This window comes from Antedon bifida, chromosome 4 (assembly GCF_963402885.1).
Source record: "Antedon bifida chromosome 4, ecAntBifi1.1, whole genome shotgun sequence".
Taxonomy (NCBI): domain Eukaryota; kingdom Metazoa; phylum Echinodermata; class Crinoidea; order Comatulida; family Antedonidae; genus Antedon; species Antedon bifida.
This window is the reverse complement of record NC_136229.1, coordinates 10,160,482-10,177,499: the sequence shown is the minus strand read 5'-3', so window position 1 is coordinate 10,177,499 and position 17,018 is coordinate 10,160,482. Positions and strand designations below refer to the sequence as shown.

Here is a 17,018-nt window from a genome sequence, read left to right as displayed (position 1 = left end):
CCTACGGTGAGAATCTCGTTGACTACCAACGCTATGCAATGATGAAGGTGATACTGGACTATTACTTATTATATAAAACCTAAATAAATTCCTGTCATTTGATTGGACGAATGTGGGTCACATGGCGTGCAATAGTACACACTACTAAACGATCGTTTAATAGTACTTTTTAAACATTTTTGTGTACGAAAAAAAAAAAGTTTCGCGGATGAAAAAAAAATCTAGTGTACAAATTACTGTGAAATACAACAGCGCCACCTGTTGCCTTGCCTTTTAATGTAAACACCCTCGCGAGATATGCAGCAGCAGCAGATTTTGTGTACGATTTGGAGACTAATTTCATTCAAAAAGGCATTTAAATTAACTTTAGATCGTTTTTATGATTTTCATTAATTAATGGGAACATCTCTACAAGACGTGGAATCGTTGGAAAAACCATAATTAGCCTAGATAATTGTCTGTCGAAGTTTTCCCTTTCAGCCAAGCTAGTACTAGGTCTAGCCTAGGCCTGTTAGTATTAGGCTAGGCTTAGCCTAGGCGTTTTAGCCTTGCTAGGCCTAGGATTGTTTGGTCGTTTGTTGACATAATTAACACAAAAGTAGGTTTGTTTATAATATCCATATAAATATAACATTTAATATAATATTATTAAAACCAAATGTTACTGTTTTAATCAATGTGAAGGAAATGTAGGCCAAATGACTTGAATCTATTTAGATGTTATATAAAACAAATAATGAATGTTTTATATTCGTCTAATGGTACAAATAATGGCATTTGGTGAATGATGAAAGGTTAAATATCAACTCGGCGTTGCCTCGTTGATATATAAACTTTAATTATTCACCTCATGCCATTATTTGTACCATTACACTCATAAACATTCATTATTTTTATACTATACTACAATTACTTACTACTACTTACTTACGTGTTTAGACCTACAGCAGACGGGGCGAAAGAACCACAGAACCTGATTATAGGCTATAGTTCTATAGCCTAGCCAAGCTTAAACTTCTTATCTGTCCGTTAAATAAACTAGGATTCCGATGGTCCGTTTAGAAGGAGCATGCTCCTTCCGATAAACCGAGCATCTTATCTTTAACTTTATTATAAAAACTAGGAAAAACGAACGAGATTACTACTGTGCTAGAAAGGGACCCTAAAATCGTACGTAAAAACTCTTAAATTGTATTTTATATTTTTGTATTTTGCCAGTTTTCAAATCACATTTCTGTTTTTTTAAATGGACAATAAAGTATATATGACTATGACTATATGACTATTAAAACCCGACATATTAACAGTATTGACACAATTAAATTGTGTAACGGTATTCAAGCTCGGTTGTCTAATATACATACACGTACTTTGCAAGAAAACATTGAAAAGTACTGAGAAGTGCTGGATAATCATGCACCTTTAAAAACAAAATGCATTAAACCGAATGCTTCAAAATCGTGGAACACGGATGACATTAGGTCTGCGAGAAAACTCCGCCATGTTTTTGAGAGAAGATGATTTACGCTCTAGCGAACACAGGATATTCGTCGTCCTCCCCTAACCGTCGTGTTTCGTAAAGTCCCTAATAATAATAACGACAACGACGATAATGACAATGATAGGCCTAAAAACGATAACAACAAAGATAACAACAACGACAAAAGCAGCAAATTCATCATCATCATCATCATATTTGCCGATAAATGGGACGTCGATGATCCCGTAGGTATGGTACGCGATATCGGAGGCCTAGGAGGTCAAAGATGAATAGATCAGTACCAGTACGAGAAATTGATATTGAAATCACCGCATATGTACGCCGTTTTATGTTCACTGTTTATTGTGCAAAGTACGTTGTTAATATTTAGGTTAAACGAGTTTAGTTAACAGATTTTTCAGGCATGCGGTAGACCACACCCAGGGTGATTTTTTTGCTAAATACATTAAGCTCAATAAAAATGATCCAGAATTTGGAGAGATGGGATCAGATAGATCAGGACGAATGGTGTATTGAAGTTCTTGGTTGACATATATGGCAACGCCGCCACCAGCACGTTTTGACCTGGACGAGTGTAAACGTTTTTAACCATTAATGTTATAGAAAGTAAAGTTTGCTTTATCGGGACTGAAAAAAGTTTCGGTAAAACAAATCAAGGAATTCAAACTTAAGGGCACTTAAAAAGTCTTCAATTTCCAGACAATTTTTAATAAGACTACAGGAATTTAGATGAAAAATGCTAAAAGAGGATTTGGTATTTGTATATTTAAGATTGAAATCACTAATTGAAAAATAGTTACACGACTTAGTGTAATCCGTATTGAGATTGTCATTGGATTCAGAACGACCATTTAGATTGAAAAAATAATTGAGGAAGGATTATCAGTGTAGGTTTTATTTTTGTCTTGAACAGGATTAAAAATGTGAAGAAGATCGTCATCGTTTATGTTGTTAAAGGAAAGTGAGTTTGTGGTGGAAGTCATGGAGAGTAAGATTAATCGTTCTGATAAGAATGTTAGCTATGCAATAATTGAAAGTTTAATGGGCATAATATTCAAGAGGCGAAAACAATTTAATGAAAACATGTAAAGGGAATGGGGTCGATACATTTATAAGAAAAAAAAAGGAATATAAAAAGCAATAAGGTATAAATCATGACCTATAGTACTTCAATAGTATACAAGCGCCTGGTAGGCTTACAAGAGTAGATGTAATATGCCTAGTTAATAAATTCAAACATAATTATAATGGATATGATGAGGCCCTTCATTCTTCATTGTTTAAAAGAATATGCAGTTCCTTTAGCCATTCTCTATTTGCCAGCTGCGGATGTTAGCTTTGTCCCTTGGTCATACAGGTGTTTCACTTCGGTACGCCATTTCTTCTTCTCCATTCGGTCTATACGAGTTAAGTCGTCGATGATATATTCCTCGCCCTTGAGTACTGCATTTTTACGTTTCATAATGTCTACTTTGTCGACATAAGAGAGAAATCTAACTAAAATATGTGGTTATTTGTTTTCAAAACCTCTCCCGTCACGGTGAGCTCGTTCGATCCTGATAGGAGTAGTTGGCTTAAAATATGAGCTAATGAAATGTTCAGCAAATCTCTGTATCGTGGGCTTTAATACCCACTATACGTATATTGTTTCTATGGGAAAACCGCTCACTGCATGCTTTGTAGATTCATTTTCAATTCGGTAATAGAAGTTTCGGTGGAAGACTTGAAAGTATTCATTACTGACTGTTTCACTTCCAGGGCATCAATTCTTTCGGCGTTATGATTGATAACGATGATCCGTTAGTTCCTGTTGGCCTTTAAGCAAGCTTGTTGACGTTGCCTGAACCTCCAACAGTACATCGGAGTATGATCATTGGAAATTTGACGGACAATGAAGGAGATGACGATTCTCAGCAAAACGAAAGGTAAGATATATTTTTAAAAAGGTATTCCGACAGCCAAAATTGTCACACTTGTTTATAAAGTCGATCACATTAAGTATTTAAAAATATCTTTTTCAGTTTCTCAGATTATTTGACTGAAGAAAATATAGAGTAGAGTCCGACGACATCTTCCAGGCTGACTATCATATCTGGAACTTCAAGCAAGGGTATGTTAAACCATTCATTTATTGAAAATAGTTTTCCTTTTGTTTCTCAATGACATGAATATCAATATATTCAACTCTATCAAAATTACAATGAGTGGGTAACAGTCTTGTTGGTTAGTTGGCTTTCATCCTATAAATTCCATTCATGACATTTGTCATAATTTTCTTTAGGGTTTGAAAGAACTGTGGTTAAGATGCTAACAAAAATAAAGATATTAATCGTAAGGTGAAATATACCACATCTATAATAACAGAGAAGGGCGTCAAAGAATCTGATTCTACTGATCTAGATGAGCTGCCTGTTGACTTACCAATAGTATCTTTGGAGGCGTTGTTTGAGCTGGAAGCGTTACTGGACAAACCACTGTGTAAACAAATGGTAAGTGTATTTTGTAAAGAACAGTACTTTTATGGCCACTGATAATATTAGTATATAAATGCAGTATTGTAGACCTCCCAACCTTCGTGATATATTAGTCAGATCCAAATTTGAAATTAACTCTCATGACAGCCAAAATTTGGGCAGTCACCTTTGCGGCAAATCTTGCAAAACTTGTTCATTGGTTGATTCTACTGACAAATTTTAATTTGTGTATATACATTTCCATTTTATTACTTGACAGTTTTTATAGGTTTTTTATGCCCGTGTATATAGGTCTAATGTATTATATTTGTGTATATTTTTTATCGTTCTTGGTTTTAATGTTAATTTTATGCATATGTGTATATATTGTATGGGTATATATGTGTGTATGTATATATATGTTTGATATATATGGTATGTATTTCTATATATATACGTGTGAATGTATTGATATTAAATATATATATACAAATATAAATGAAAAATCAAGACTCAGGTTAATAATTCAACATATTTATTAACACTACAGACTGTTTCATGAGAGAGATAAAATACCTCCTCAATCTTCAAGTGTTAGGCTCTGAGTAAAGTAATTAGAAGTACAATGATCAGGAATAGACTGCTTATAGTTAATATATGCAAGCAACAGAACAATAGTTGTATATTCGACCGTTATATTTATCAATAGGTGCCTTTAATTAGTAACCTTGATATCTCAATAAGAATTTTCTTCTATGTCTGGATGTGCTAAATAATTCGTTTCTTTGATTAAGAGAGCAAATATCAGGCTTATATATAATGAAATATTTCTCTTGTAGACATAGATTTCAGTGTTTACTTATATTGGAATAAGGCTTACATTTGGCTAATACTCGCCATTTAATATTATATTTAGGCATAATGTTGTCATCTTTAAGTTTCCAAACATGTTGGCTAAGCGCTGTACTATTTTCACACTTTTCATTACGGAATGAGCTTGTATGCCCATTGTATCTACACTTAGTATTTTCTGTCAGTCCAACATATGTTTGAACTTTGTTAGTGTCATTTCTTGTGACAGTGGCCTGGTATACTACACCACTTGATAAGCATTTCCCATATAAAGAGCAAATCAAATACAAATATATAAACTGAAAGATACACACATTGTAATAAATAAGTTAACAAACGTTTCATAAAAACTTTTTTATTAAACATGCAATATATTTTGTAATAGATAACATAACAAAAGATTTGCAGAAAATAGTGTAAATATATATGAGATTCTGTAATTGTTGTTTATGTAACATTGAATAAATAAAGGTGGTAGTTAACCACAAAAGATAAAAAAAAAAAAATGTAAGAGTAACCAAACTGGCCGCATTTTTCGGATAAGACAATCAATTAATTGTCTAACCAAAAACGTCATTTATCTCATACTGTAATATTTGTGGCAAACAGTACGTCGGTGAAACAAAAACACTTGCAAAGCTAAACCCAAACCGAAGTTTGGGGATACGCCCTCGTCGCTAGCCAGGTTTATTTTTATAGTTCTAATTTAAGTCCTGGCTATAATTCATCATTAATGTTGTAATGCTATTGTGTTTTATACAATTAATGACTACTTTTATTTTAAATTCATATATGGTAAGCATCACCATCGATTTAACCCTGAATATGACTACGTCACTGAAGATTGTATTAATTATAACAGAGTTCATGATTTTGCATATTGTACAATCAATTAAAACAATCTTCAATGTATTAATTATTTTACATTTAATGTTTTCAGATCGTAAAACTAGCGCTCATTGGGGGAAAGGATTGTAATTCGGCAACAAAATGCATTCTGGACTGTCTAATCAAGCCAGCTGTGGTAAGACAGTTTAATTGGACTGGTGCAAAGGAAAGAAGGAGTTTCGAAAATTAAATATAATGAAAGTGATAATAGGTATAGGTTTAGAGAAAAACATTAAAATTTTACCCGGTTTTAGGCCAACATGTTATTGAAACATTCATCAGATTACAGTAACCAGGACACAAAAACTATTCACACGTAAATATTCATAACACTGTGTCGAACAATGTGGTACAGTCAATTAATATTTTTACTCGGGGTACCCGAGTCTAGGACTAGCTCATCTTCTCCTCGTCCATCTGGACACTATTGAGTAAAAAGTGCGATTTATAAAGTACTACTCCTCTCTTATTCGTTGTAATATTGAGCTGGGATTTGGCATGAATATACTACAGAGACATGTCCTTAAAGCTATAGAGCCATATTTTTAAATTTCAAACCGGATGCAGCCATATCACGTCTCAAAGATGGTACCGTATAGCTGTATTTGGTAGAGGTTATTGATGTGTATGTGACGTCACATCCCGTCATATGACGTCATTACAGCTTCTTTTGCTGCACCCCGAGTATCGCACATTCGTGCTTTTTTGTTAATTAATTTGTTTAATTAAGAAGCCACAATGTGTGACACACACGACAGCGTTATGTAGTTATATGCGGCTTCTTGGCGTAGTGGTTATCACGTCTGCTTAACTCGCAGAAGGTCCCCGGTTTGAGCCCGGGCGAAACCTATTTTTTTTAAAACTTTATAGTGAAAAGTACTGTATACGCAATATGATATACAGTATATCCTATTTTTATTATTTTTTAAAATATTTATTTTGTGTAATCGGTAATTATCACTTTTACACATGTTTATCTTGCTTTGTGCTTATTACCATATTTATTTGTAATTTAAATGGATTAAAAAACGTTGTGTAACCCACATTTTTGGTGTAAGAGGTTTCGTAGTGTAGTGGTTATCAAGTCTGCTTAACACGCAGAAGGTCCCCGGTTCGAGCCCTGGCGAGACCATTTTTCTTAAACTTTATGGTGAAATATACTGTATACGTAATATGATATAGAGTATATCTCGTTTTATTACTCGGGGTACCTGAGTCTAGGACTCTCTCATCTTTTCCTCTTCTTCTTCCATCCAGACACTATTGAGCAAAAAGTGCGATTTATAAAGTACTACTCCTCACTTATTCGTTGTAGTATTGAGCTAGCTGGGAATTTGGCATGAATATACTACAGGGACATGTCCTCAAAGCTACATAGCCGAATTTTTAAATTTCAAACCGGATGCAGCCATATCACGTCTCGAAGATGGTACCGCATAGCCGTATTTGATGTGTATGTGACGTTACATCCGGTCTTATGACGTCATTACAGCTTCTTTTGCTGTACCCCGAGTATCGCACATTCGTGCTTGTTTATTTGTCTGAAATCTTTAACACAATTTGATTTGTCCTATTTTTTACAGGAGCAGTTCGAAAAAACCCAAAATGAGGAAGCAATTGCGGCTGTCAAAACATATCTATACAACTCTAGAGACAAAGAAGGTGGAAGAAAGGCCAGGCAGCCTAAGCAAACTACTGTTGTCTAAGACATGGAAGATTAATGAATACATACACTAATGAAATGTCATTTCATATATTCGATTGGGTGTATTGAAAAATAATGAATTGAAACCGCAATCTTACTGTCTACATTCTTTTTTATTTCGTTTTACACAAAATACCCACTTGTGACACTAATATCTGTGGTTACGTTTTGCTTTGGTGTATTGAACCAAATCATATTCCGTTTGCGCGTTGTTGTTTGTTTGGTGTATCTTAGTTAAAGTTTAACTCATGAATGTATCCGTTCTGTGTAAGTGCTTCTTGGTATGGTGCTATAGCTGTAGTAATTCATCATCAGATTAAACATTCGACACAGTTTGTTTATAGCTAATGGAATGTTCTGGATCATTGAAGGCGCGATCAGTGATTGCTATCGCGGTGCACATAGAATGGCGAATTATTTGAAAGGCATAAAAGTACCTGCTCTCAAGTCTAGCGTTATATCAAGGTAAGTCATTACTTTACTATTAGTTTCTATGATCAAATTCAAACCATTTGCACTAAATACCTTGCATATGTCTTTCTTGATTGATTCAATCTTCCGAGGCTATTCTTTAAATACAGCTTACACGATCACTATCATCACGATATAAACCTATATTGTTGCCGTATCTCAGCGACAGTTGTGATAGTATGTATGATGCTACCAGCTCGCATGCCTCCGGGCTCTATTAAAGTTTCCCATGGTACAGATTTCCATTCTTCTTCGCTTATTTTTGAATAAATAAAGTTGAAAATTAATATAATATGTTATGCCAAGGCATTCAAACAACAGGACGCTGAACTCGCGCGCCTTACCGATCTATATTAAAATCTTTGCATATACAGTAGGCTAGGCAATCTAGAATTTTGAGTGAAACAAATTGCAGAGATTTTTCTTTATTAAATGGTCACATTATGATGAGGAGATCAACCTTTGAGCATCACACCCCTGTCACTTAACCACATGATATGCAAATTAGCTTAACGTGCGGTGAAATTACAGAATATCTAAAAAACTAATAGTTTTTGTACTTGTATAATAACTGCAATCCAACTTCAACGGATTATAAAACTTATCAGCAGGATTTAAATCCTGTCCAAAGTCAAGTGCATTGTGTACAAATTAAAAGATTTAAAATTTAAAGTTAAGTTCCGTAAACCACTTTGGCACGTTTTGTTAAGTCAGATTACAAACATGACTCTGGGACTGGATCAGATTGTTCTGACGGTTACTAAACAATTTCCTAACATTATGTTATCAGACAAAGGCAATCCAACAATAATTGTTAGATTGAAGAACTTTACCGAATAGGGAGTAGAGAATAAGAAACAAAATCTACCTCTAGTTTACATGCAATAATTGAAATAGTAAAAACGAAAAAGACTGTTATTTAAAGCTATCAAAAATATCAATCCTTGGTAAATTTAAACATGGTATATTTTTACAAAAATGTTGGGGGTGAAAAATATCGAGAAGTTGATAAAAAGATAATTATTATTATAATAAACATTTTAAAATAAAATTAAAATATAATAATTTTATCAAGACATGTATATATTTCAAAAGACATGATGTTGATCATAATGATCAGTTTTAAAATGTTCACCCTACCTTTTTATCAGAACTACTCAAACTGTGCTGTGCAATAATATTGATGTACGCTAATTGAGTAGCAGAGTCACAGCAGAGTATAAAAAACTACTTCTTTCAAATAAATAGGACGTTACGTTTAATACAAAACGACACTGTAACTACCGTAATCCATCACTACTCAACTATTGTAAATTGCCTGATCAAAAATATATTGGGAGTTATTACAATACAATCAAATTAAGCTTTAAGGTTTTTTTTATTTTCATTTGAGAAGCATTTTACACAGCATTTTGTTGTGAATTACGAAGGTCAGCATTACTTTTATCAGCTTCTAACACCCCTTGTATTACCAAGTAGTAAGTAGAGACAGTCGTGACAATACGTTTATCATCCGCTGAATACAATGTTTCACGGTCTGTTGCTTGCGAGTTATGTATACTGGTACGTATCTATATTAGAGAAAGTAATGGTCAGCATAACGAACCATTATCTGCTTTTTGAGAGAAAACAGTCAATACACAGTACAACTGTATGAGTTTTTTTCTTTTTTTTCAGCATTTCCTTTCAGTAATGGATTCAAAGGAACAACTAATGCATAGTATCATATTTATATAAAGGAAATCGTTATTTTAACTTTGAAAAGAAGAGCTTAATCATGAGTCTAACTAATGACCAGTCCTCATCATGGCCCTTAAATGTGGATCTTTTTGACGACAATGACAAGATTGCCATTGTAGGCATTGGATGCAGATACGGCGAAGATGTGGCAGGACCACGAGAAATGTGGAGGATTTTGACGGAGATGAAAGACTGTACAGCATCTCATTCTACTGAGCGATTTGACAAATCTAGTCTATTTTGCAATGGGAACAATAGGAAAGGTAAACTGTAAGGCCTATACAACAGAGAGTGGTGATAAATTAAAAGAAGAACCATTCGTTAATGTTTAATATTCATTAACTGTGTCACAACTAGACACTCTGGAACACTTATTATTTAAGAAATTTTAAAAGCGACAGTTTAGCTTTCACTATTCCTCTCTCAAGATCTTCTCTTTTGGCTGTGTAGTATGAGATGTCGTCTGCATAGGCCATGATGAGACTTGTGTTCGTACACTTCCCCGTTGTACCCAGTTTCTACATAGAACCATTTCTTGTTTTCAAAACGCCTCCTAATCTTACAGGCATGGACTCTACATGCCTTTTAAGCTCTTCCTAATTGCCCGGTGATACCAATTTCCTAATTATTGCAGACATGTCCATAGCTTTTCCATGGGTATGGAATCTAAATCTTTTGCTTAAATCGATGATGGCAAAATAAGCAGGTTTGTTGAATTCACATGACTTTTCCACCAGGATATCAGTTGAGTGGTAGACATGTTCTTTCTGTAACCATGTTTCTTTCATAATAGCTTAGTAGCTGTAGGCCTATGCTTTATCATTGATATCCCCCTCTAATTTCCACAATTATCGGAATCTCCCTTTCCTTTATTTTGTGGATAATTAAAGTTTTCCCAATCTTCTTTTATTTCACCCTTACCCCAACAATTGTTTATTAATCCTAGAACATGTATAAAGATCTCCTCAGCCCCATATTTGATTAGCTTTATAGCAATTTCATCTTCCCCTGGAGTTTTTTCCATTTTTTATTTTCTTCTAATTCCTCAGTGGTTATCTTATACACCTTCCTCTTTTACAGTACTTCCTTCTTCTTTGATTATCTCATCTGGCTTTACATTTAATAAAGTACCGTATTGAAATATTTAGTCCATCGGTTAGTGATGCTTTCTACTGATACTAAGACCGTTCCACTTTGATCCGGTATGTTGTGTATAGTAGTTTTGTTTTTTCTTTTCTGTATTTTGCAAGATTATACAACAGCTTTTTGTTATTATTTTGTAAGTCCTCTCTTAGCTGGTTTCAGTTTTTGCTGTATTTTTCTTTTATCAACTTCTCTCCCAGCTAGTTTTCTCTAGTTTCTTGAGTAGGCCTACCATTTTTAAAAATGAACTTGAAATGTATGTTCGATTTTTTCAAGAAATCCACACATGTTACTTAAATGTATCAAATTAACACAAGCCCATACAAATAATAAAAACAAAATGAAAAACAAAATTTGAAAATACCTTGGTAAATTAGCGATACATACTCCCGGCATTACAATATTTTATTTCAACGGCCGTCGGGAGCATATTCACGACGTCACTTACACTATACACGAGAGAGCGTTGGTAGGCCGCGCGATAGTCAGTGAATATTCAACGGTCTGGAAAGGTAAGCGAAGCGTTGACACTAATACTAATATATATTCAATGTCAAATGCTTTTGAAATATAGTGACCTCAAATATACTTTTGTTTGTTCTAAAACCCCAATTTAGAAGGCCTACCTCCCAAACCAACCTTTACTAGGTCCCATTTCATGCGCAGCCATAGGGACATCAACTTGCTGCTCATTGTCAAGCAAAAGTAAAATATGAATCAAATTCTTGTATTACTAATTTGTTTCTACTATATCTCGTCTTGACTGTCATAACTCGCTTCTGTACGGCCTACCAACTTCTTATCTGTCTCCTCTTCAACGAATCCAAAATTCCGCCGCAAGACTTATCACTGGCACTAAACGACATGAACATATTTCTCCCGTTTTTCGTGACTTACACTGGTTGCCTGTAGTTCAGCGCATTCGTTTTAAAATCCTGTTGCTGACATATAAGGCCATCAACGGATGTGCTCCAGCCTACATATGTGACATCATTACTCCGTCAACCAACTCTTCGCTTCGTTCATCCTGCAGACTTCTTCTCAAACCTGGACCCCGTTCCAGAACTCGGTTTTACGGTGATCGTGCTTTCGCTGTCGCAGCCCCAAAACTCTGGAACACTCTACCCCTCGAAATACGCTCATCAAAATCTGTAATCACATTTAAAACTAAACTCAAAACTCATCTCTTCAGAGAAGCATAATCACACGCTACTACTTGCACATATCTTGGAAAACACAGCGCTTTGAAACCTTTGTCTCTTGCGCTTTATAAATGTTATTTATTATTATTATTATTATACTAAAAACTGAAACACATTTTAGAATTATAAAACGAACGATAGCCCTACACAAAATACACACGAACGGACAAATATGGGTACGCATCATTGTACATATCACGGACAACGTTGCCAGGCTATGTCGTTATTGACAGAAATTTACTCGATGAATAACCGTTTAAACGGTAATAATTTTATCTTAAAAACATTCTAAATATACGTTTCTGCAAAAACACAAGAATTTTTTAGAAAATACTTCATAGATTTCAAAAATTTTCCATTGGAGGGATAGGAATAGGAAGTGACTCGCGACATTTTCGGATTTTCAAACGGGGCTTACCCCAAAAGGGCGAATTTATATTTTGTAACAATATACCTTTTAGTAACACCTAATAGCCCACAAAACATCATTCTAAAATGAACAAAATCGAAAATCCAGTTCTGGTCCATTTGAACCATATTCGTATATTTTCGTAGTTTTCTCTTTTCTTCTTTGACTTTTCTGTCCACTATAGGCCTACGCGTGTAGCTTTTCTTATTGTTCCTATCTGCTGTTTCTTTAACACATTTTGCTAAAGTTTTCTTGAAATCCCCCATATATTTTATGTAGGTTACCTTTTTGTTTATTTATGTACTCATTTTTATTTTCTTGATTTCAAGTGAGCTTGTATTAATTTTATGAATTTCTTTTACTTCCTTTTGCTTATTTAAACCATTTACAACTATATCCGCGACTAACAGTCTGTGGCCAAAGTGGAATGTGTCTCCTCTGGAAATACTTTAACATATTTCTCGCTTATTTGTACATATATAACAGCAAATTGACATCTGGTCGAACTTCGTGGAGTTCTGATTCCACTAATACCTTATGTATCTGTGTCAATTTTGATGTTGGAAATCAATTAATATGCGTTTTAATATATTTAATACATTAGGTACTTTATTGGGTAGTTAAGATTTAGTTGTCATATAATCAAAATGGTTGGTCTGGGCCTTATTGTTCATTCCACTACAACTTAACTATTTAAATGTATTGTTGTTCTAGGTGGAGTTCAACACATTGATTCACAAATGCGAAATATTCTTGAGGTTGTCTGGGAATCGATTGAAGATGCTGGTATTCCTGCATCGAAACTTCGTGGCTCCAACACTGGTGTGTATATTTGGGTGACGGATAATGAGTATTATACGTTGACTGGGTTACCTTTTATCAGTCAATACACATATCCAGGAACCAACTCGTACATGATCTCTAACAGAGTTTCGTATGAGTTGGATTTAAGAGGACCACGTTTTTCAATCGACACCGCCAGTTCGTCGTCATTATATGCTGTACAAATTGCTTGTGATGCTCTAAGAAAAGGGGACTGTGACACAGCAATTTCCGGTGGCGTAAATATCAATAATAATCCTACAGTTACACTTAGTTTCTATCAAACTGAATTGCTTTCTCCTGAGTCGACAGCGGATGACAACAACCGAAGTGATGGTATGATAATTCTAAAGTCACTAAGACAAGCAAAAGCAGACAAAGATCGAATTTATGCAGTGATTCAAGGTGATGCTATCACAAATTATGATGGAGCACCAGCTATTGCAAATCATAGACATGATGCCCAAATTGATCTCGCACACAAAGTAAACAAAGCGGTAAATGTTGACTTTAGTGATATCGCATACATCGAAGCTTCTGTCACTGAAACTAAACTAGGGGACAAGACTGAAGAAAATGCCATTGCTAAATCCATGGGTAAACAACGTTCAGAAGTCGAAGGCGTTGCTGGAATAGGAGGAGTTATCATGATAGCATTGTTATTACATCACCGAGAAATTCCTGGCATTGTGCATTTCAAACATAATCCAAATATACAATTTCAAGATTTGAAACTAAGAGTTCCTGCAACTAACATCTCTTGGCCGGTTGCTTCGACGCTCTTTGCAGGCTGTAGCTCATTTGAAGTTAATGGTGCTAACACACGTGTGTTTGAAGCTGCACCTGTGCCTAAAGTACAGCACGTTCATCAAATCGAACCATTGTCGTTTGAATCATATAACATGTTGATGATCTCGGCTCATTCACTAGAAACTCTTCGTCAAAGATGTATCGACTGGAAAGACTTTTTATCAAATTTAACAGGATTAGAGTCTTTTAAAAATATGTTATACACGGCAAATTTGAGAATTACTATTCACAAAGAGAGAGCAGTTTTTGTAGCAAAGTCGAATTATGAGTTTGTGAGCTTACTTCAAAAGAAATTAGTCGGAGAAAGCTCAGATGCTATAATTGAAGGCAAAGCAAAAGATGACAAGTCTGTTAACCGAACAGTTTTTGTTTTCTCTGGCAGTGGTACTCAGTGGTGGGGCATGGCGAGAGAATTAATCAATACACAACCTATCTTCAAAAAAGTTATAAAGGTAATTAGTTTTCAGATATTAATGGAATATACATAGCAACCTAGAGGTTGGTGGTTGAAATCATATATTCAAAATTATAATTAATTATCACCGATACAATGAATAAAACAATTCACAATAATATATATTTTTTACCTACTTCAATATTAATAAGATAATATAATTATTTTATAGAAGATAGATGGTTTTTTAGAGAAGACTGGTGGAAAATGGTCGCTTATTGATATGTTAACAGTAGAAACTGATAAAAACAGAATCAAAGGTGATACAGGTAAACATGTTTGTTATTCTATAATATACTCCTAAGTAGACTCTTGTCATTTGAGTGATTTGCTTTAGATTAGTTTATATTAGTTTGAATAATTATTGTTAACAAGACGTGGAATGGCTGAATATTTTGTTCTTTGTTGACACAATTCTATAGTTTTGTTATATATCTATGTAGGGTGCATGTCATATTATTTCCACTCGGCTTCGCCTCGTTTTAAATAATATTATTAAAAAGATCATTTCTGAATGTTTTTATTCCTTTTATTTTAGCGTCTGGTATAATCAAGCTTATAATTATAACGTTATACATTGTATATATAACAATTAGAAAAATATACTGTAGTAAACTTATGCAACCGATTAATAATATGTGTATTTTACCTTAATATATAATTATATTTCAATTGTTAATTGCTTTAAACAGAAATTTCTCAAGTCTGTATTTGTAGCGTTCAGATTGGATTAGTCGAACTGTACAAGCATTATGGAGTAAGGCCGAGTGCCATAATCGGTCAGAGTGTAGGTGAGGTGGCAGCAGCCTACGCAGCTGGACTTTTCACTATGGAAACAGCAGTCAAACTAATTTTTAAACGAGGAAATATCCTACGTAAAATAAGTGCCTCAGGAACGATGATGGCAGTACTTCATGACGTGGAAGTTGTCAAAAGAAAGCTAGAATGTACTCCAATAGAGATAGACATAGGAGCAATAAACAGCCCTAAGCAGATTGTATTGTCTGGAAAAACAGAGTTACTTATTGAATTTTCATCCCAATTAAAAAAAGAGGGCATAGTGACAAAATTACTAAATGTTAATAGTCCATTTCACAGTCGTCATCAAGACGTTTTGAAAGAAGAATTTCTTAGAAATACTAGTTTCCTTCAGAATCAAACATATTCAACTAACGGAACATCTGTTACTCCAATGATGTCAACTGTAACAAACCGTTATATTACTCAACAAGAAGCACATGACCCTGCTTACTGGTGGAGTAATATTCGCCAGATGGTGCGTTTAAAAGACGCAATAGATGACGTACTCAATAGTGGTTACAATGGTTTTTTAGAAATAGGAGCTCATCCAACGTTGTCACCAGTTATTAAAGAAACTATAGCTTCGAAATCGATAGAACCAACGATTTACTTTATCACTCATTCTCTTAAAACACCACGTGATGTAAGTAACACTGCCAATGATAATCTGAATTTCATTACATCGTTAGCACAGATGTTTGCAGAAGGTTACCCTGTTGATATGACACCACGCTTTCAAGAGTTTAATTGCATGGTGGAGTCATTGCCATTGTATCCATGGCAACATAAACAGAGTCCAGCATCAACTAAAAATAAGGGACCATGATCATGTATGTTAACTTTAAAAAATGCTAATGTGGAAAAGCGCTGTTGGTGCTGTTGTTGATTTGTTGTTGCAGTTATTGTTGTTGCTGTTCCCGTTGCTGTCGCTACTGCTGCCGTTGCTGCTGTTGTTGCTGTTCCCGTTGCTGTCGCTACTGCTGCAGCTGTTGTTGCTGTTCCCGTTGCTGTCGCTACCTCTGCCGTTGCTGTTGTTGCTGTTCCTGTTGCTGTCGCTACTGCTGCCGTTGTTGTTATTGTTGCTGTTTCTACTTTGTTGTTGGGTAAATTATCATCCCACTTTATGTCTACTGCTATAAGTAACCCCTTGAAACATTTTCCAATTCTTTTTCTCTGAAGATACCGACCAGATCGAAGTTCTAGATATCTCTTGCTGTCGTCTCCTCTTGGTGTCTTCTATTGATGTCCGTCAGCATTGAATTCTTCAAGTTTGATAATAAAAGGTTATGATAATCCAATACATTGTCAGTGCGCCCTCAGGTAGCTCAACAATTACAGAATATTTTTACAGAATACAGAATTACTTTTTACATAAAATATACTGTTTATTTTTAAAGTGTATTCATTGTACCTAAACAAATTACACACTGATCTATATATAATTCTTTCTATAGTAGCCTATTTGTTGATATATTTTTGTCACCGTCTCTTACGTTTTTTCTGAGTCTCATGTACTTATTTACAGTAAGTAGTCGGCCTACATTATAGTTAGTAATCCTATCTAACATCGGATGAAATATTTTGTTCGATATTAATAATCAACCAGAATTTTCGGATTGATATTGATTGATTGACAAACCAAACGAAGTACCACCGTTGTCTTCGTAGCTACGCTTTTGATTGCAGAAATAAATTAAGTACAGTAGGCCTAACAATGTAATTTTCTCAGAATAAATGGTCTATGCGACTACCTTTAACTTAGTCTCC

General features: G+C 34.6%; 2 protein-coding genes and 1 non-coding gene across 7 annotated transcripts in view; 2 read left to right on the top strand and 1 right to left on the bottom strand.

Moving 5' to 3' along the window:
- The window catches only part of LOC144840072 (corticotropin-releasing factor receptor 1-like), a 347,896-nt gene that overhangs the window by 150,888 nt on the left and 179,990 nt on the right, over window positions 1–17,018 (bottom strand). The window lies entirely within an intron of this gene.
- Window positions 6,754–6,826, top strand: Trnav-aac (transfer RNA valine (anticodon AAC)). Its single transcript has one exon. It is a non-coding gene; the product is annotated as a tRNA-Val (tRNA).
- On the top strand, window positions 9,648–16,077 carry LOC144840969 (uncharacterized). Its single transcript, XM_078697081.1, has 4 exons — window positions 9,648–9,873; window positions 13,079–14,448; window positions 14,623–14,719; window positions 15,143–16,077. The coding sequence occupies exons 1-4, from the start codon at window positions 9,648–9,650 to the stop codon at window positions 16,075–16,077; spliced, it is 2,628 nt and encodes an 875-aa protein (XP_078553207.1).